The sequence below is a fragment of the Uloborus diversus genome, chromosome 9 (genome assembly GCF_026930045.1).
Source record: "Uloborus diversus isolate 005 chromosome 9, Udiv.v.3.1, whole genome shotgun sequence".
Classification (NCBI taxonomy): Eukaryota; Metazoa; Arthropoda; class Arachnida; order Araneae; family Uloboridae; genus Uloborus; species Uloborus diversus.
Window position 1 is genome coordinate 144713136 of NC_072739.1, and position 22233 is coordinate 144735368.

The 22233-nt window shown below is 33.5% G+C and overlaps 1 protein-coding gene across 1 annotated transcript in view; it reads left to right on the forward strand.

The window, feature by feature from the left end:
* Positions 1-264: 264 nt before the first annotated feature.
* The window catches only part of LOC129230547 (paired amphipathic helix protein Sin3b-like), a 101295-nt gene continuing 79326 nt past the window's right edge, over positions 265-22233 (forward strand). Inside the window, exons 1-5 of the mRNA XM_054864950.1 lie at positions 265-381; positions 1015-1146; positions 3750-3895; positions 11772-11994; positions 18810-18893. Coding sequence (XP_054720925.1) covers positions 1066-1146; positions 3750-3895; positions 11772-11994; positions 18810-18893 — 534 coding nt within the window. The 5' untranslated portion in view covers positions 265-381; positions 1015-1065. The remainder of the gene's footprint in view (positions 382-1014; positions 1147-3749; positions 3896-11771; positions 11995-18809; positions 18894-22233) is intronic.

Genomic DNA, 22233 nt, shown 5'->3' on the forward strand with positions numbered 1-22233 from the left:
TTATAAATGGAAATTATTAGATGTTTTTGAGCCTCGAAAACCGATACGTAAATGAGCACCGAAGGTGGGACATGTTTGCTTTATGAGTGCCCATAGCTCGTATACCATGATGACGTCACGCAAAGTTAAGACTTTGCGAGTTAACTCACAAGCTCAAGAAATACTCCAAGCTGTCTTCTCTTCCAGGGTTTAACTCGTAATGGCAAATATCATGAAGTGAAGTGAAGAGATTCATGTTTTAAAATATGTTGCGGTTGCAGTTTGCAGTGTTTGTTGTCATGTTATTGTTTTGAATGGTTTGACGGCCGATTTAGGACATTTTTGTTCCAGAAACATGCTTAAATTAATTTAAAAGCCGCTTTGTTCTTTTCGCTTTCGCATGTGAGTATTTTAGCTCGGAATCTCTGTCGATAAACGCAATAAAATAAAATAATTGATGGCACTTGCCGTAATGTAAATGTTAGAAACTTAATGATCAAAATCATTTTTTCATGTGTAATTAATTTCCGCTACTTTAGAGAGTTAACATTCCGTTTTATTCATTTATCGCATTATTAATGAAACATGTATTGCTACCTGCAAGAGAAGAAAGTAAATCTTAAAAATAATTAATTTTGTAAGTAATACTAAGTAACTTAGTACAATCAATCAAAACTGCCACGATATTAAACAGGTGATTCTTTAAGCGCTTAATGTGTTAATTCTTTATGAATGCGACAAAATTTACTGAAATCTTTGGCGCGATTATGGAAGGATCCGATTATGGAAGGAATAAAATGCAATTGTATTTGGAAGTTCATTATATAAATTGATTTATACCTGTACTGTTATTACTTAATTTACAACCATGGTAAAATTATTCATACCAAAAATTTTCGACCATGCCAAACTGCACTTTTTTAAGTATCCTCTAAGGGAATAATCTTTAGTTATTGTTTTTATTTTTGACATAGTTTTCATCACTTTTTAATATTTTTTGATGGATGTTTTGAGAAAGTATCCTTTGTATTTCAGATATTTATTGTTCTTCATTTTTGCTGCTTGCTAATTTAAAATATTTTGAAAATGGAATTAAGTGAGAAAAATTCAACTTACAAGCAGCAAACAGGAAGTGTGAAACACGCACATGCAGATGCCCATGCACAAGTACGTATTTATTTTCATCCAATAGAAATTTTGAAATTATAGTAAAATTGGCTCTATACTTTCAAAAAATAGATTTGGATTTATAACCAGGACAGGAAATAATTTTCAAAAATTTTCATGGAGAGAAGACTTTGTTCTCAGTTTTATCTTTTGAAGGGTTCACAATTTTTTGGGAGAGTGACTAAGTACCAGTATATTATTTGACTTATATTATCTTATGGATATTTCCATGCTGTAAAATGTTACATTTAACATCCGCGTTGTAAAATTATCATGTATTTTTGTATCATTGAATTTTCAGTACAGATGTGATTTACCCCCCCCCCCCCCCCATTTGGCGACATTCGATTTTTTTGCACAAAATTAAAATATTTTTCTCGCCAATGAGGCGATAATTTTTTATGCATGGCATCCCTGGCCAAACTAACCTGTGTTTAGCAACCCGAAGGCAATCTTACAGGTCTGTTCAAACTTGTTTACTTGGTTTGTTTGGGTTTCACACAGGAGAGATACGTGGTGTTGTTTCGTGCAATATACCTTACAGGAATGCTTATTTTGTGTTAGTTTAAATTCAGTAGTTGTGTTTTGAAGTAAAAACATTAGAAAATGCCAGTTTCTTCAAACTTGAAGGTTAATTAAAAGTTAACTCCAACGTGGTGTGTATCTGTAACGTGCCATTGTCATATGATGTATTGTTTTAGACTAAGTGTGAATATTTATACCTTATAAAAAGGTAAGTTCTTTATTTTAGAATTCAAAAAAAAACCTTTCACTTCCAAAATTCTTTGTTTTTACAAATCCTTGAGGGGTTCTTGTAGTTTTTAACTTTATTTTTACTGTATGTAAATTAATTTTACAGAAATAGTACGGTTATTTTGTTCTAAAAGTTAATTCTTATCGATGCCACGAATTATTTAGACATTCTATTAACATGCCTCCTTTAGGTACTGAATTTTATGTTAACAATTGAAAGTTCTTTCAGTTGTACTCTTAAAAATGCTGAATTTTATTAATAAATCTGCACAATAATGGTTCATATTTCATACTTAAAACTGTGTCATTATTGTACACTGAACGGAAGGAGCCACCCTTGGGTGTCTCCATGAAAATATACATAACTGTGACCATACTCCGACTGTAATGTATATCAACAGTCGGAGGGACAACGGACCGAGCGGAGCGAGGTCCTGGCGAGCCAGAGGTCTCATAGTACTTTCGTAATGAGACCGAGGCAGGGCCGGCGAGCCGAGGTGTCATTACGAAAGTACTATGAGACCGAGGGCTCGTATCCCGGAGAAATGATGGAAAAAAAATTAATGCATTAATTTCGACTTGTAATTAATACAATAATTTATTTCATTGTATTTTAATATGTTTACAAAAAACCCCGGCCCTGTACATTTTTGAAGCATATATTCGTGATGTTTTTTTGTTGTGCTTTTATGTTGTTTTTATATATATTGTGTTCTGAAGTGCTTTGATCATGATTTTTTATCTGATTTTTTCCTGTTGGCGCTAAAAAAGCATCGCTAGGAACGATGTATGACATATGTCGTCATACATCGTTTTCTTGGCGCCAACAGGAAAAAGTCGCCAAGGGTGGGGTATATCACATCAGTTCCGAATTTTCCACAAAATTCCAAAACGTGATAAATGTTTTATGTTTGATCAAATATAAATTGTGTTAAGGGTCTGTCATGAAATAATGTCGCACTTTTTACAACATTTTTTACCTCCTCTGGTCCAATGTTTAAAGCTTTATTTGAACTTGCTTGTTTAAATTTTACAAAATACAGTGAAGCACCGTTTATACGTTTGTTAAGGGAGCATATGAAAAAAGCATATAAATGAAAAAACGTATAATATGTGTACGTTAATGTGTATTAGATTCTACAAGGACCAATTTAAAAAACATGTAATTGATAAAATCATATAAACGAGAAACCTATAAACGGTGCTTCACTGTATATAGACAAGATTTAAAATTATATACTATGCCAATTACAAGCAAATTGTAGCTCCAGCAAAAAATTTGAAAAGAAAAAGCAGCATTTAAGGCACAAGATAAAAATTATTATTACAGGCATTTTAGGGATTACAATGAGCCTGTTTTTTCAATGTAAAAAGATGTGAGCTTAGGGAGCAAAGTCATGCATTTCATTTGCAAGTTCACATCTTCTTGCATTTAAAAAGTGTTTTCTTACAACTCTAAAACACATGTCTGGAATTTTTGTAGCCATTTTGTACTTTTTTTTCTGGATGGGTGAATGGTTTAGTATGCAAAAAATATTTTCCTGCTCCTAAGTTTTTTTCAATATTTGTTGGTCCCTGGCTTTAAAAACTGAATTTTTCATGAGCTTAGATGTTTTCTTACATATGGTTACAGTTTGAAACTTGAACACATTTATGATAATTAAAAGAAATGAATATAAGTAAAATAATTAACATTGGAGGAATACTAAAACATTTTCTATCTATTAATAAAGCTATTAAAGCCATTATCTGCTTTTCTATTTCATTTTTCCTCCCTTTTATTTTCTCATTTGTATGTGTTTCATATGTTTGGATTATGACACAAGTGTAATAATCTCTATTTTAAATAGGCATTGAAGATTTTATTGCAAGATCAGCTTCCTCGAGAACTCACTGTGAATGAAGCCCTTTCATATCTAGATTTAGTTAAGTCAAAGCTGGGAGCCGAACAGTTTGAAGAATTTATGGACATCATGGGTGAAAGCAAAAAGCCAAAGTATGCAATATGCATTATGTAAAGTAATTAAAATCATAATTTAGTATTGTAGTAAAATTTGACTCTCAACTTATCAGAGCACTTTACTTAGTAGGATTTATATATTTTTAATATTTTTTATTTACTGTTTTATTTAATTATCTATTTATTATTGTTATTTTTAGTTCTTAAAAGTTTTAAATTTTTACATCAATGAAATAAAAACCATGTCTTGATTTAAAATAAGAAATAACTGGTGGGCCTACTGGACAAAGTAAAAGCTACATTTTAAAAGTAAAAACTTATTTTAAACCCTCGACACACAAAGGAAGGAAGGGTTGTTATATGTTTGACGTGTATGTGTGTGTCTGTCTGTCTGTCTGTAGCACTCTAGCGCCTAAACGGGTAGACCAATGTTGGAAAAAAAATTTTGTTCGAAAGGAGAGTTCATCAAGAGTGTTCTTAAGCTAGGTTGCGTCTTTGAATGACATTAATTAATGAAGATATTAATTAAAAACCTCTAAAAAGTTTTTTGCAGGAAAAACATATTTAAAAATTAAAGCATTTAGTACCAAAATAAAAAGCTTTTTTCTGTGTCTGATAGAATGTTTGGAACTTCCATGTTACATAGAATTCAAATTATAACGTTTTTAAAGCAGATTTTAATAACCGCTAAGCCTTTATTCACGCAATTGATAACCAAATTCATTGTTGGCCAACAAGGAAATTAAACGCAATGATTTAAAATTTTTATCTGTTGACAATTTCTATTTGTTGGCAAATAAAATATTTGAAATTGATTTTTAATAGTACAAGGCTTTTAAAGAATTTTCAATTTCCCTCTTGATTCTATAGTTGCAACTCAGTCAGGATTGCTTTAAATTTTTAATTTGAGTTACTTGTGATTCGTTATGACATTTGTTCCTTCGTTTCATTGATATTTCACTTAGTAGAGACCAAATATTATGTATTTTTATCCTTTGCCCACCCTCTGCTGTCATTGCATAATATTTTGTTTCAAATCTATTGATGCACATTTTTGCTGCATTTACAATATTTATAGTGTAGTTTGAAATACCAATCTTGAAAGACATTATCAGTAAGTAGCTTGCAGTGTTAACTGAATTTAATCGGTTAATGAATTGAATTCCCCAAATGTATTTTGAGCAATGACCCAGTCTTCGAAATTTTGCGTGGAATTGACAGTTTTATCGAGGCAAAGCAGGAAACTTTTGTGAGAAATTACATATGCTAACTCGGAACTCAAATTCAAATGCTGCCTATAACCTCAGTGGATGTTGCAGTTGTTTATTTTTGTATTTGTTTTCTGAGTTTGTGGTAATACTTTTTCCTTTTGTTTTATTTGTTCAGCAGCTGTAGTGGTCTTGTAAACTTTGCCATTGGAAATTTAAAAAAAAAAAAAACCTCTGGATGTGAGAGTGATCATTTTCCTCTCATAAAGTAATTTTGAGTGATCCAAGACACAATCTTATCAACCCTTTTATATATATATATATATATATATATATATATATATATATATATATATATATATATATATATATATATATATATACAGTAGAACCTCTCAATAAGGGACACTAAGAGACTTTTTGTCCCTTAAATAGAGGTGTCCCTTGTTTGGAGGTTAATGGATTGATGCATGACGTGTACTTAGTATAATATCAAAATAAATATAAACTATTAACATTAAAGATTAAATAGTGAAAATGTTTTATAGATGTTAAGCAAAATTGAGAGTTATTCAAATTGAAAAACATATTATTTAAAAAATTAAAATTTAACCAAAAATTTATTGCAGTTAAAGTTATGTAATTATACAAATAATTTTGAAGTAATTTGGTTCACGAAATTGTTTCATGTCATAAATTTTACAAAACGCAATGCAAATAACAGTGATCGATCAGCGAATAACAGACCATATTTCAAGTTCTCTATAAAAAATTTGTCATGGGCGGTGTAATCCGTTGGATGAATAAATTGCTTTCAGGGAAAATCATCAATGTTAATCTCAGCAAGAATTTTAAAATACATATTTGCTGTTTTGCATCTTAATGTCAAGACAAACTGTTTTATAGTTAATTTTTAGGCAAAAAAAGATCCTTAATTTCAATAAATTCAACTTTTCCTTCTGCTTTTATGCATTAATCACTGCAAATTTTCTCTGTGACTGTCCCTTAGATAGAGTGTCTCTTAATCAGAGGTAAATACATTGAGGTCCTTATTCAAAGGGACTGGGACCAGGAAAAGTGTCCCTTAAATAGAGGTGTCCCTTAAAGGAGGTACTACTATATATATATGTATATAGCTGGTGATTCGCACAACTAAAAGGGCTGGGAATTGCTGCACTAAAAGAATAATAATGTCAATAAAATCATAGAACATGCTAAATCATAAAACCAGAGTGCTATGAAATAAAATTTTTTAGAGGACAAAAATTCTGAATTTGCTGAGTAGAGCTCTAAATTTTGCCTAATGATAAAATACAAATTTACACACATAAGTACATCTAATGAAAAAATACATTTGGTAATTAAAAATTGCAATTTTTTCCGCAAAATTTGCAGACTGAGGAAATTTTTGGGGGGACACAGTGACCTCCCATGATCTGTCATCAGGGTATTCCTGCATAAAACATGGTTATGCATTTTGATTAAACTTTGTTTGTCATTTGTAAATGCTCTAAACCTTGTTTTAAAAAACTCATATTACAGTCACGTTTGTTTTCATTTCTTCAAATTTTTCAAATTCTAATGAACTTTAGAATGAAGGGGTTTTTTTTTTTTTTTTTGTATATATTTTACAGTGCTGGCCAAATTATTAGACTAAGACTTTCTTAAAAGCAAATTCTTTATTGATTACATAACTATAGACACATTAACGAACAGTGAAATAATTATCTGATATTTAGTATGCGTTCCCTTGTTCTTGATGAGCATTTTAAGTCTTTTTGGCATACTTTTCACAAGGTTTACACCATTTCTTAACTTCTTAAAAAAGGAGGTGAAAAATTGTTTATACTCACTATCATACTATATAGTCACAAACTCATACTCACTAATTACCTAAAACTAACTTAAAATATAACAGAACACACTAATAAGAAGAACTAGTGAACTGTTTGAGCTGATTGAGGTTATGTTCCTGGTAAGAAGATAAGCAAAGCAGCAGTGGCGGATCATGTGATTGTGAGGCCCCAGGCGCAGCCTAATCCTGAGGCCCTCACAACAAAAACGATCGAGTCTTACTAATATTAACAATGCTGGAAATCATAACTTTTTTTATTCTTTGAATAAACAAACAAGCTTTGGGGGGGGGACAGTTACATTCTTATTTAAATGGGAAAAAACAACATTTCTGACCCCCCCCCCCCCCCAAAAAAAAAAAAGTGAAAAATTTTGCCTCCTGTATTTGTACGTAATTTAGTCAGTACAGGGGGAGAGATCCTCCGAGTCCCGCTTTCTGGCATTTACAGGGGTCGGAGTAGTGATTTCAAAAATTTTAGGATACAACATTCAATCTTTTATTCTTTAACACAGTGACCAGTATGAAATAAAAATAAACGTACATATGTCCAACTGCTTCTTTACTTGTTTTGTTGTTGTTGAAAAAATGTCCTTAATAAGGAGGGTTTAAAAACAGAGTGCAAGGTGCAAGTCCAAAATTTATTGCATTTTTCTTTTTATTAGATAATCTGGTACATTTTGGTACCTCAAAATCATCAAAAATACCCCTGTAAATTCCAGATAAATCATTGAAAGACGCAAATGAATAATTGTTTTTTATGGCAACTAAAACTATAAGAAAACCTCCGCTTACGAAATTTTATCTTGGGGTAAAATTGAAACAAAAGCTTTGGATTGCTTCATTATAACCTATATGTTTTCAGTAAAAGACAAAGAACATGGAATTTAAAATACGGCTTGATTTTTCAAGCTACTTGTCAACCTCTTATGTCTCGCCGCATCAGCATGAGACAATACTGTGAAAATAAAATGCTTTAAATTCATCCCTGTCTGCATGGCACCATGTGCTAATTTTGCATCTATTTCTCTCTGCCTTTTCAACCACAGGGAAGAGAATTTCGTTTCCCATGGCATTTAAATAAAACAAACTGTTATTCACATTTTTAAAACAAAAAGTTAGTGACTAAATTTAAAAATTATATGTGCAAGAAATAATCCAACTTCACTGAACAGAAACACAAATAAAAGCAAACTGAGCCTTTGTATTGGAAGAACAAGCTAATGCTCAGACTACAACGCAAGATAAGCATTATAAAAATAAATATTACTTCCCACCTGGGGACAAACCATTTAACTTTTGTTTTAAATAAGCTTTTTGAACCAAGTGCTTACATTTGGGTTCTTAATTTGTTGTATAGCTTTTTTGTAGAAGAGGAATGACTGCAAGATTTAGAAAGTATAGATAAAAAAGTTTTATAGTTGAGCATTTGTTTTTGTTAACTGCATCCCCCCCCCCTCTTCTCTAGAAAAAAAGTAGCAGCAGCATAGGTTTTTCTCTTTCTTAAAAAAAAATTTCTTAAGGTCTACGAAGTTTATCTTGTCTTAAAATACAGGCATATCAGCATGAAAAGTTTCATTTTTCTGCACAAGTAGGGAATATAGTGTGAACACTATAGAAATTTTAGGAATTTTAGGACAATTCCTAACCCTGGGCATTTAGCAAAATCCCAGATTTCCTCAGTTTACCAATGCAAGTATAATTCAGTTGTGCAATCAGAAAAAAGTCCAAGGAGGGCGATGCGCTTAGCAAAAAGAAGAGAGAGAAAACTTGTAATCTGATAAGGAAAGGGGGGTTCGGGGGTTCTCCCCCGGAAAATTTTTGAAACTTGGAAGGCTTAAAAACGCCATTTTAGACTTTCTTTGCTGATGTTTATGGACAAAAAGAAGAAGTTGTCTCAGCGAAAAGTGGTAGAAATTGAAACCTTAAAAACGCGATTATAGGCCATTTTATTAACGTTAGGGGAGGGGGGGGTTAACGTTAAAGGATGGAGCCCAGGGAGTGCCCCCAATATTTTTTTTAAAAAAATTGTTTGAAATCAATTCTCGGCACCCCCCCCCCCCTTCCCAATTTCAAAATTGAACTTTTAAAAACACTATATTGCAGACAAAATTTACATGATAAACAATTTTTACGGGAAAGAGGTGCTGGGGTTCTTCCATGAAATTTTTTTTTTCAAAATTATGGTCCTAAAAACTTCAGCAACATTTTATATTCAGGGGCTATACCATTTTAATTTTTTCTAAGTGTAGTATAAAAAAATTTAATTTTTTTATGATATTAAAGAAAGTTTGTTCGGGGACCTTTGCTCGAGTATTTTCTGAAATTCAAAGAGTTCATCCGCTTTCGGAGTCCTGGGTGGTAATCGTAAGGCTTACGCTAAGAAGTGGGGTGATAAGGAGAAAAGTATAATGAGTTCGCGCGCGCGCGCGCGCAACTATGAACAAATCCAAGTGAAATTCTTACTCTCATATTTTACTTTTCCTGAAATTATTTATATACTTCTGAAATTCAAAATTCGTAATTTAATTTCTCTAATGTTTGAAAATCCTGATTCTTCAGAAGTTTTCTAGCAAATCTTAAAGTTTAATTTGCTTGAAAACTTTTTGCTTTTCTTTAATTTCCTTTAATGTTTGAAAATTCTGATTCTTCAGAAGTTTTCAAGCAAATCTTAAAGCCTATGTTTTTTTTATATAATCATTACCATCTTTTTTTTTTTTTTTTTTTGAAGCAGTAAAACATGCCTTTTAGTACATGGCAAATGTTGATGTACACTCCTGAAAATAAAACTGAAACATTTCAATAGTTGGGGAGAAACTAACCTGGCAGCATTATAAGAAAGCTACGCAGATCTTAATTATAGCATTACGACGCTGTCAGGTTAGGTTTGCCGCAATTACAGTTTTTATATAAAACGTTTGTCTTTAATAAGTAAATCAATCTTAATGAAGTTGAAATTGTAAAATATATTACAACAAATGGCACCAGTAAAAGAAGGAGAACACTCAAAATCAACTACTTTCGCAGCAGAGGCATTTAAAATTTTTATAGTAATTTTATAAAGCGTATTTGCAATGAATTGACAAATGGTTCTTTTCTCTGTAGTGGAAATATAATTTAAAGAAGAATTAACAGTATATTCTTTTTTTCAAAAGCAATACCTTTGTACAACTTTAATTGTAGCCTATTATATTTCAAAATTTATCATTTAACACCAAGATTGCAGCATAATTCTAAAAATAAAATAGTCATTAAAACATATTTAACTTATCTCAAAAGGAATGATGATCTTGTCGTTGATTGAAGACACAGCGCAAAAGCACGAGCACGTGTGAATCAAAACAGCAAATGACATAACTTCTTCTTTCTTCCTCCGAAAAAAAAGAAAGAAAGAAAAAATTCCCGCCTTTTCTAAACTGCTGATTTAGTTAAATACGTCATAAAACTATCTTGTTACGGGTTGGTCACTGATGGGAAAGTGGGAAATTTAGCAAAAAGTAAAGAAAGAAAACACAGGATAACACAGCTGTGCACTGTGCCCAGCGTGTGAAAACGAATTCGATGTGAACCCCCCACAGATCTGTCTCTTCTCCCTTCAGCATTCTAGATAAGGAAAGGGAATATAATTGTTAGTCAAGAAGAGGACCATTCCAAGAGGTCGAGTTTTACAACCCATGTTGTAAATCCTGCTGCCTGCTCCTCGTATTTAGAAAAACACCGATTCGGGCATAATCGCACAAATGACGATTGATATATTTTGAGGACTGATATAATACTGACACAAAAATGACGACTGGTTATCATTTCTTTGAGAAGAGGAGGGGGGTCTCACCTCACTCTACCCACTCTCGACACTTCCTAGCTATATGGCTGTTCCAATTAAAGCAAGTATCTTCATGTGTATATCAATAGTACTTTTTTAAAACAAGATGCATACTCCTTACTCAGACGAAGGCGACTTGTAAATGGTCAAAGAACTCAATGGAACGGGAAAAGTTCTTCTGGCAAGCAGGCCCGGATGTATAAATTTTGGGGCCCCCTGCAAAAACTCTGTAGGGCCACTCCCCAGAGGCCAGCAGTGTGTACATTCGTACCGTCAATAAGAACTAAGTGCTAGTTTTTTTATTTTTATTTATTATTATTTTTTCAATTTCTTGGGACACTGAGTCCTTTCAGGTCGTGTCCCCCCCCCCTGCACTGCGTGGTTTGCGGGTACGCAGGGCCTGCTGGCAAGACTAACTGTGCATTTTATCAGAATAATTTTGTCGAGTATTTTACAAAGACAATTTTATGCTGAAATTGTGGAATGAAAAAGGAAAATCCAAACTTTAGGGAAAATCCAAACAAAGGCACCTGAAGCCAGGGACCCCCTAAGACTCAGGGGGCCCTATTGGAAGCAATCAGCCCGCGCCTAAAATTCATGATTAAATATCAATTTTCATGAGTTTTGAACATTTTCCACTCAAAATTATAGCTTTCCACGACAAATTCTCAAAACAAAAATTTGGGTTTTGAGGATAGGCCAGTTCACAGCTCCGAGGCCCCCTGCTTTTCTGGAGGCCCCAGCTAGCGCCTCATGCGCCTATGCGGTGATCCGCCACTGCAAAGCAGACAGTGCTGCCACCTGCAAACATTAAATTATGTTAAAATAACGTAATAATCAGTGCACAGTACGTACTGTACTTTAGCAATAAAATAAATGGTATTTTAGTACAAATAGTGTACAAAAACAAAACAAAAAAAAAATCTTCTAGTCTAATAATTTGGCGAGCACTGTATTTCATAAATTAACTGAGATGCAATTTATGCTTGTAGCTGCTTAATAATATCATTTTTGTTTCATCTTTTATAGCTGTGATCCTCAAGAGGTGATAATGAAAGTATATCATTTATTGAAATATTACCCTGAGCTGCTTATTGGTTTTGGAATGTTTTTGCCTCCCAGTATGAATTTGATGTTGCAAACTCAGGGCCAACTTTTATTTCGAGATTCCTGCCCTGAAGATATATATTCTGCTGAAATAAAGATTGAAGAGGGTGCGCAAAATGGAGGTACACCAACTGTAGATGTAAAAGTAAGTCATTGCTATCTTAAAGCTTTTTTCTTCAATATTCACCATTATTTAAATTTCACTTTAATTTGTTCCCTGTTAAAAATCTGCTGAACTGTCCTGTCCAAAACCTTTGTATCCGAAAGTGTCTGAAAGTGTATATTTTTAGTAAGAAAACATCAAAAACAGAATAAAATCTATTTGAAGCCTTTTTTTTTTTCTTCCAGTCAAACTGATAGTTTTGGTTTTTAAAACGTTCTTACCCAAACTCTATTTTAACAAAATGACTCAGACCATGCTTTGACTTTGAAATTTGAGGGGCAATCTCTTATATTTGATCTTGTTGCTTCTTATAAGGAGTAAGTACCCAATGTATTTTTTTCATAACCTTTTTGTGAATTTATAATACTTTTTTTATGAAAAAGGAACAAAACGATATTTTCAGATTCAGTTAATATCATACAAGGAGTAGGAAATATACATATATAATTGTAGGCACTCAATTTTTGTTTTACGAGTTGGAAAATGATGTGTAAAAATATGGACATTTTAAATTTTTTTTACTCATTTTGGGGAGAGTTCATTCTATGGACCCTCCCCTTGGCTATGCCACTGATACTACCTCTTTCTTTTATGACTTCAATGACTATTGTGCTTGAAATCAAATATGAAATGCTGTTCTACTTGTCTTTCAAATTTTTTGCGCATTTTTTTTTTTCCTTTTTTGTTCGTTTTTACTTTCTTCTATATGAATTTCGAATTTTGACGGATTCGAACGTTTTGAGGTGTGCTGAGTCCATTTCGACTATTTTCGGAAAATGTCTATCTGTCTGTCTGTGTGTGTCCGTGTGTCACGTCTGTGTGTGACCAGTTTTTTGTGGCCGCTCTACAGCAAAAACTACTGCATGAAATTGAACGAAATTTGGTACACATATGTGCCCCTCTGTGAACTTGTGCCCATTGGTTTTTGGCGCGAATTCCTCCGAGGGGGGTGAAGCAATAGGACGTTTTTTGAGTTACGCGTGCTTGCTATTCCTCAGGAAGTAACTGGCGGAACCAAACAAAATTTGGTCCATATGTTGCCATTAACAGGAACAGGTGCTGATTCAATTTGGGTGTCAATAACTCAAACAGGGGTTGAGCTATAGAGCGTTTTTTGTCTTCAATTGTGACTGCTGTATTTTAAGAAATAATGAACGGAATGAAAGAAATATTTATCGGCAAGTAGCCCTTAGTGGGTATAAGAGCTGATTTTATTTTGGTATCAACAGCTAAAAAGGGGGTAGCGCAATCGCCCATTCTTTTTTTCCATTGTGACCCCTGTCTCAAGAAGTAATGGTACGTTCTGGTCGAAATTTGGAATATATGTAAATCCATGTGCAAACAGGCTTTGGTTCAGTTTTGACGCCAATCGCTCCAAGAGGTGTTGATTTTTTTTTTTTTTTTGCGAATAAAAATAGCTAATGCAACAATAAGAAAGATAAATCGTAATAGATTTTCGTCTGCGTATTTCTCGTGATTTTAATTGTATGGAAATGATCAGAAATATTATCTCAATGATTTAAAAAATTTTAACTGTTGCCATCTTATGTTTGTTAACAAATAAAAAATTTGTAATTAATTCAAGCAAGGCTTTTAAAATAGCTTTCAATTTTCGCTCTTTGCTTTGCTTTTGCAGACATTGGGATGGTCGTCAAGTTTTTGCATGTGTAATTTTGTTTTTGTTGGGAATATTGCTTCCTCGTCAAGCATGGGGAGGGATCAGAAAAAAAAAAGAAAAATATAGAAGAAAGTTTCGTGATGGCCACAACATACTAGTTTCTAGTTGTGGGGGAAGAATATTTGGAATATTGGATGAAAACGTGACATTAAATAAAATTATCCTGATTTAGACCCTTACATAGCAATGCAGAAAAAAATTACATGATAAAAATAATAAAACAAAAGAAATTGCTAGAAACTATAAAAAAAATGTGTGACAAGAATAGTTAAGATTGATACAAACTTAATTCAATGTTCGCAAAACAATGCAAGGAAGACATTTCTTTTAATGTTTACATTTGTTACAAAAATAGCATTTTTATGTATTAGTTTAATAGAGTTCTGTCATGCCGAACTGGTAACTTAAAAAAAATAGCTATTTGTCTTAATAGGATTGAACAGCGGGCATCTCAAATTCTAAAACAACGACTTATATGAAAAAAAAGTTGACAGATGACAATCCGCTTTTATTACACATCAATCAAATATTTATTTAAAAGTTATTACTAAAAAATTTTATAAATCAAAGAACTATTTATTCATTTAGTACAATATGCTGAAACAGACCCAGAAATTCCCATTTGGTACATAAAAACAAGTTTTCCCACAAAGCCAGAGCAGTTGAAACCAGTAAATTCAACAGAAAAAGTGATTAATCTAGTCATTTTTTCAGCGCCATTGCTGCAACAGAAGGTTGGAATAAATTAAAAAGAATCCTTTGAAACTGATATTTGAGACTAGCTTTCGAAATGGCAAGCTGATCAATTAAAGAGAAATCGAATGAACCCAAAAGTAAAAGAAGAAAAAGACCATGGGATAAATAATTTCTCAAAGAAATATGATTTCATTACAAAAGCTTTTTTTTTCCACATGAAATTACTATGCTTTTGGAAAGATTCAATCACTCCCCTCCTTATTTGCCAATGGTTACAACCCTATTATTCTCATTTTAAATTTGGAAAAAAAGTCCCTAAAAATCTGACTTTTGGTCCCCTTTTCCCCCCCAAGAAATAAATAAAAATCTGTTTGGAGACCTGTTTTATTTGCTGTAACAGCATTTGAACAGTCCTTTTTGATAATTTGTTTCAAAACTCTACAGCATTTTAATTGCAGATTTATGCTTTTGTTTTAGATTGAAGCTTCTGAACCCAGCCAACCAGACAACGTAGCTGATCTTTCAGAGTCATCTGAAATTCAAATGTCACAAGACCTTGAGAAAGGAAGTGAAGTCTCAAGAAGTGAAGCATTCTCTTTTCTGTCTAAAGTAAAGGTAATGTCATACTTTGTTCCTTGTCATTCCAAATAAAATCAGTCCATAAGAGAAGGGAATTTTGCTTTTTAGGAATGGTAAAAAAATTTTGAAAGAAAAATATTTTTATTTTTTTTCCTCACACTCACAGTATCCAATTTCTTTTTTCATTTTTCATAATTTATCTTTCAATTCTTAAGAAAGAGCATTTATTTTAATATCTTGCAATGCTGTGACAGTTTGAGATGATGCAGTTCATTTATTTGAATATTTTCTGTGTGTGGGGGAGAGGGGGTGCCAATCTGGGGTCTATCTACAAAATGACAGCATTTTACTGTCTTCTTGACTTTATGTCAATGGCTGAAGGACATAAAATATTCTAAACCCTTTCACATTTAACTATGTTGGTCAGTATGCAAACAGGGGAAAAGGCAAGAAAATGTTCAGATTAGAGATAAATCTAGTTGTTAAGGGTGTGTTGACTGGTGTCCCTTAGATTTCCTTTTGGGGTTGTCCATAAATTATGCAACCTTTTTTTTTTCAACATTCCCGTCCCTCTATTGCCCACACTTCACCTTACCCTCGCTTTTTGTCACAAAGTACAACCACATTTCTCCTTACAACTTGTCACAAATTCACCACACTTCACCAGCATGTCACGTGTCATGCTAGTTTTCATAAACATACAGTTGAACTCTGTTAATACGAAATGCTAAAAATACTCAAATTTCTTTGTATTAGCCGTTATTTGTAACAACTGTGAATAAGTAAAATGAGGAAAAATAAAAAATGCATTTGTAAATTTAAAACAGAATTGCTTCGCAACTCATTTACTATGTCTACCTTTTCACTAATTGTTAACCCGTTCGCACCCAGCGTCACGCGGACGCTACGCAACAATTCCTCTCCTATCAGCCCAGCGTCACTTATCCGCTACGCGCTCTGATCGACGCTGTAGTCCCAGCGTCACGTATATGCTTTCTCGAAATGGAACGATTGAATTGAATATTTAAATGATACTAGATGGCGCTAAATGGCTATAACTTTGATCATATTCGAGTCACATGGTATTTGACCTTCATGTACACGCTTTAGTTTCTTATTTGGGCCTCTCAATGGGATAGATTTTTTTTTTTTATGTAAACAACAGTGAATCACTGCTCTGCGCATATGATTTATGAGGTCTCAATTGCTCTTGCTTATATCTTTGCTTCTCTTTTTTTTACGAGTAATTGAAAGAGATATACATCTAGCTGAATAAATTATGGGGGAGGGAAGGAAGGTTAAAATATTTTTGCGTATGTGTTCCAGACTTTTGGGATTCCCCGTTCAATGAGAGTACAGGAATGAGTTCAAGAGGCCTGAAGTTTATGATTATTTTTGAATCCTTTCTGATATTGTTCTTCTGTATTTATTCTTTTTCATTTGGGGATGGGAAACTGCAATAAAAATGATTAGCGAAGTGAGTGAAAGGGAATGTTTTCGAGTGAATTATGAAGCAGTTTTGAAACTTGTCGCGTGGGAAATATAACTAGTTTAAATTCGTTGACCTAAGTTGTTTTAATCAAAATTACATAAGGAACATATTTTTTTGCTACATTTCTTTTTCTTTGATTCCACACTCACGATGTCAAACTCTAACTTTGTTGTTGTGCACATATCATTTAATTTTGTGCACATGGTTAAAGTTTTAGTATTCTACTTATTTCGTTCCTTCTAATAATGTAATAGTCTTTATATTAGTAATTAGTAATCAGTAGTACATTGTTTAAACAAAATTAAAATTTCAAGCCATTATTTTGAGATGCTGATTTTATATGAATATTTTTGTTCAGTTAGGCTTAACTGCTGTAAATGCTCGGGCCGATGGCGGCGTTCCATTTCAGAACGTTCGGTCCCGTAGCTGCGCTTCATTTTCCGAGCGCTGGTCCTCAAGGGATTAATGCTGTTCTTTTTACGCTCACCATCTTTAGCTTTTTATGGGCTACCAAATAAAGCAACATTCAATTTATAAGAAACGTCAAACTACCAGGCAGGACAGATACTACAGATTTTTTTTTTTGCATGACCCAGAAAAAGCTATGCTTATTTACAACATGAAACAACATGCTTTATCGATATTCTAGAAGAAACTAAATAGAAGAGTCGGAAAAAGTGGGACAGTAATTTTTATTGTGTAAAATTTTTTTAGCATTTCGAAGAAAGGTGATAGTTGGAGGACAGGTGGTAATACCCAAATGAAAAGATAGACAGTTTTATCCCCAAGCAGACTGACTTGTCGGAAGGTGTATAATGAGCTTTAGCTCTTTCAGAATAGCATAGGCCTTGACTACCCGCAGTAGCTCAATTCAGCCGAGAATATTTTCCACCCCCTAGAGAGCTAACAAGTATGAACTTAATAAGGAATAAATACCTTTGTGCTGAAGATTCAAAAAATCAGCAATCCAATGTCACTAAGCACAAAAATTTCTGCAATTTTTTGCAATTTTTGTGCTTAATGACGTTGGATTACTGATTTTTTGAAGTATGAACTTGCAGTGTATTGTGTGTTCAAGATTAAGAAGGGGCAGGTGATATGAAGGACAATATGGGGATAATGCCTGCGTTGACAGCAGTTTAACTTTCACTTAAAATATTCAGTGCCACCCGGAAAAGATAGAATAGCTGTCACTACTTGATGCCTAAAAGAAAAAGGTTGGAAGTTACTCACAGAATTAAAGAATACATGGAGAGCTTTCTAAACTGACACAAAATTGCTGAAAAAGAAAATTGAAGCTCTCAATCGGGATTTTTTTCCAGGAAGAGGTCAGAAGTTTTGTCTTAACCCGAAATTTTCATTTGATTCTGTTTAATATCTGTGATATTTTTAATGTAATTAAATAGTAAACCAAACTTAATTAACAAAGTGTTCATTTTAGCCCTGATTTTGTATTGACTGGTCGTATTAATATAGTTCAACTGTATTTAAACATTTCTATTAAAAAGGCTTGATGTCACACTTTTTGTTCTCCTTCCATCTTGTCACAAATTGTCAAAATTTCACAACTCCTCCTTCATGACATCTTTGTGGACTGCCCCTTAACATTAAGTCCAAAAGGGGGAAATCAGTGACTTCAAAAGACTTTTGTTTTTGGAGGTGGTTGCTATATAAAGGTCAACTTTGCTCGTAATAAAATATGTTATAATTATACTGTTCTTACCTTCATGCACTGAACAAAGGACTCTTTAGGCTTTAAATTTTGTCAGTTTCAATTGAAAGAACTAGTAATGGGGTCGTTTCCAAAATTTTAAAAGTATTTTTTTCTGAAAGAACATGTTTTAAAACATAGGATCTAACCATTTTTTAAATAATTTGTTTAAGTTTGATATTTTTAAAAAACTACTTAAATCGTTGCTCTTTCATTGTTTACATCTCTTGCCGATGACATCACAAATGGTGAAATTCCATTCTGTGTTGCCATTCATAGAGCAAAATATTTAATTCGCATCTTTACTCATGTGTATTGGCAATGATCTGGTTGATAGCAAGTGTACAGCGCATTTTTAATTCACTTCTTGATTATCATTACATGGAAACGCGGTACAAATTGCGCAAAAGAGCATCATTTGTTATGTCATCAATACCATTGTTGGCAAAATCGAACATTTTAAAATATTAATTAAAAAATAACTGTTGGGAAAATGAAAGAATTTTCTGGGTCCATGTTTTTTTTTGCTTATTCTATCAACTTCAGTGACTAGAAGTACTACGTTTGACTGAAGGAAACAACCCCATTCCCTAAAAGAATTTTACTTGCAATGTATTTGATTTAGTGCTTCAATTTTGCAGGAAAGGTTTGAAGATGAACCAGAAATTCATGAAAAGTTTTTGCAGTTGCTTAGCTCTATGACAGAGGATACAGCTACTGACTGTGTGAGTAATTAACCATAAGTTTAAACAAAATAAAATACAGTTTTTGTCAGTAAAATTTTTAAATGATGGGAGTACAAATTTCCACCAGAGATTAATAAAGAACATCTTTCTTGATAGCATGACAAGAATTAATTGCTAAATTTCTTTAAAATGTGTAATAAAAATAATTTTCACATTCAGTTAACACCTAGTTATCTTTCAAGAGATGATGGCAGAAACTTTTAATTTTTTAAAATGGTTATAATATACCATGTTGTTGTTGTCTTGTGCCAACTAGTCTGGTAATTCGGGGTGTGCAGCTTCACTTTTCCAACTGTACCATAATTTGGTGTAAAGTCCGACTTCCACAGTACACCCATGCCATAGGGCAGTCTCACATAATATACACGAACACACGAATGGCGTTCGCAGAAAATTTTTGGCTCTGCAGAAATTTTTTCCAAACTGCTAATGTTGAAAAAAAAAATTAAGGGACTTTTTAAAAAAATCCCAGTTTGTTTCTGTTAAAGCCTTTTAAAGCACATGCATGATAAAAATAATGGTTTTGACAGTTTTTTTCAGTTGGTGAGAAATAAGTACAAACTACATGTTATTGTAAAAAAAAAAAAAAAATGATTTAAAGCAATTTTTTTTTTTTTTTTTTTTTTTTTTGACCTCTTTCATATTTGAATATAAATTTAATTCTTTATTCAAGGATGAGTTAGGCAAAGTAATTAGTTGCAGAAAATTTTCCAGTCACAATTTGTGTTTGCCGAAAGCTTTTCATATTATTTAAGTCTGCCATAGGGATCCCTGTTTATAGGGTGGACAACCTTTCACAGAATGACAACACATTAACACAAAGAAAGGACAGGGGAGAGAAAGTACTTCCATGCCCGAACCGGGATTCGAACCCGGGACCTCCCCATCACTGTAAGACTTCTCTGACCACTAGACAAAGCGGCCGGCTATAACATGCATTAAAAAGTATGAATAACTAAAGAAATGTAAGGGAAAAAAAATATATTTCATGGTTTAGGCCTAAGATTATAGTTTTGAAATTGCCGACCCTATATTTCTCCCAGTATAACTCCATAGGCAAGGGCGCGCATATGCAAAATTTAAAGGGAGGGGGGCTCAAAGAATTTCTCCATGGTTTAGCAGAATATTTTCCCCATGGAAACCAATTTCAGTACAGATTAGAGATATTAAAATTTGACGTTTTTAATAACTTAATCATTAATGACTAGAAAAGAAAATTTTATAAATTTTTGCAAAGAAAAAGCGCTAAAAGCAAGGAAGTTCTCATTTCTAAGGGGGGCTTGAGCTCCTCCCCCCCTTGACCCCCTATATGGGAGCCCTTGTTCATAGGTAATGCCTATTATCTACTAATTGGAATTACTGCAATATAATTGAATTAAGAAAAGATGTTGTTGCTGAATATCAAAGGAATGGGTAAAACGCTACCAAGCATTTTTGTCTCTAAATACGTCAGATACCTCTCCCCTGATTGCTTTGCTGCACATTTCAGGACTGAGTAGAATGAAGTAGGCATGGGCTATGTCGTTCTTTTTAAAGATCCATTCATCTAAAGATCTCCCTTTTTTTTATTTGTTCATTTGAAAAGGTATTTACTTTTCGAAATAAGTCCTTTAAAATAATTATCAAACATAAATAATTAAAAATCATAAATTTATTAAATCATAAATAATTTTTTTATCCCGAACAGTAGGCCAATTCATTAACTTACCTGTGTAAACAAGACAATCACCAAAGCAGAAGAGTAAGAGATGCTGAATGCTTTATCATAAAACTCGTGGTACCTGCACAGCTTTGCCCATGTTTGAAAATTAAAAGGTCAGTCGGTTTGCCTGCATATTTACAAATAATGGATGACGAATTTCTCACCTATTGGCTATGTTCATTTGCTCTCCCATTCCACGTCATGCTAATTTCGTGATTTACTCGTCCATCTTATGATAATTTTGCTCCGGAAAATGTTCTTAAAATTAAAATAGAAAAAGAACAAAATCGAATTTTCGAAAAATCGTTTCTAGGTGCATACCACCATGCTACAAACTTGGTGACATGCATGTCACAGACATCCAGCCATCCAGACAGAGAGACTTTGAGCTTTATTATTTGTAAAGATAAGAGAAATAGAGCCAACAATATGTTTACTTGTGTTGTATAGCTTAAAAACTTATAAAAGTAAAAACAAACTATTAGTGTATCATTACAATATTCTTAATTCCAAAACGTTCACTGTTCAAAAGAAGGGTCATTTTTAAAGAGGTGCACCATTCCTTTTTTGGAGTCGGAAATTTTAGGCCTTTTCACTCATGTACCAGAATAAAGCATATCGAAAAAGTGCCTTCATCAAAAAAACTTTCACACATAGCAGTAAGTTACCACCCTTAAGTCAGAGCTAAAGCTGAACTACATGCAGTATACCAGACAGACGGTTCTCACACCCTGAGACACACACAGCGAAGAACACTTATTTCCTGAGCACCTATCACAGCGAAGTGCAGCATGGTGCGGTTTGCAAAGCTTGGGTAAATAGTAAGTTCATGAAATACACCGCCAGCTCAGTCAATTCCAGCCGATGACCGCAGTTTCGTGCTTATTAGCACTCATCAGCCTGGCACAGGAGTGACTGAGCTGGAGGTGGAAAACCTCTTAAGAAAGCCTAGAGTGCCAAACAAACTGGTAGCTAATTTATAATTAGCACTGACCAGACGAGTGACCAAAACAATGGTTTGGTTCAACTTGAATATTTAAGGCAAGGCAGGTATATTTAGTAAGGTACTGCCCTATAGCCAGGGCTAAGGCAGAAATACATGAAATACACCGCCAGTTCAGTCAATTCCAGCCGAGGGCTGCAGTTCGTGCTTATTAGTACTCATCAGCCCGGCATAGGAGTGACTGAGCTGGAGATGGAAAACCTCTGAAGGAAGCCTAGAGTGCCAAACAAACAGTTGTTTGTCTCAGTCACTCCTATGCCGGGCTGATGAGTGCTAATAAGCACGAAACTGCAGTCCTAGGCTGGAATTGACTGAGCTGGTGGTGTATTTCATGTATTTCTGCCTTAGCCCTGGCTATAGGGCGGTAACTTAATGAATAAATAGTAAATTACCACCCCTAAGCAAGAGCTAAGGCAGAACTGTATGCAATTTATCAGACAGCCCAGTTATCACATATTCACTTTGTCTACCAGTTTCCTCTCACTCTCAGCTTCAATGAGATGACACCTGCCTCCAGCTCGGAGGAGTTCTAATATGAACGAAATTGCAGTCTCAGGAAGTGATAACCGGGCTGTCTGGCATATTGCATGTAGTTACACAGAGTTGAAATTTTA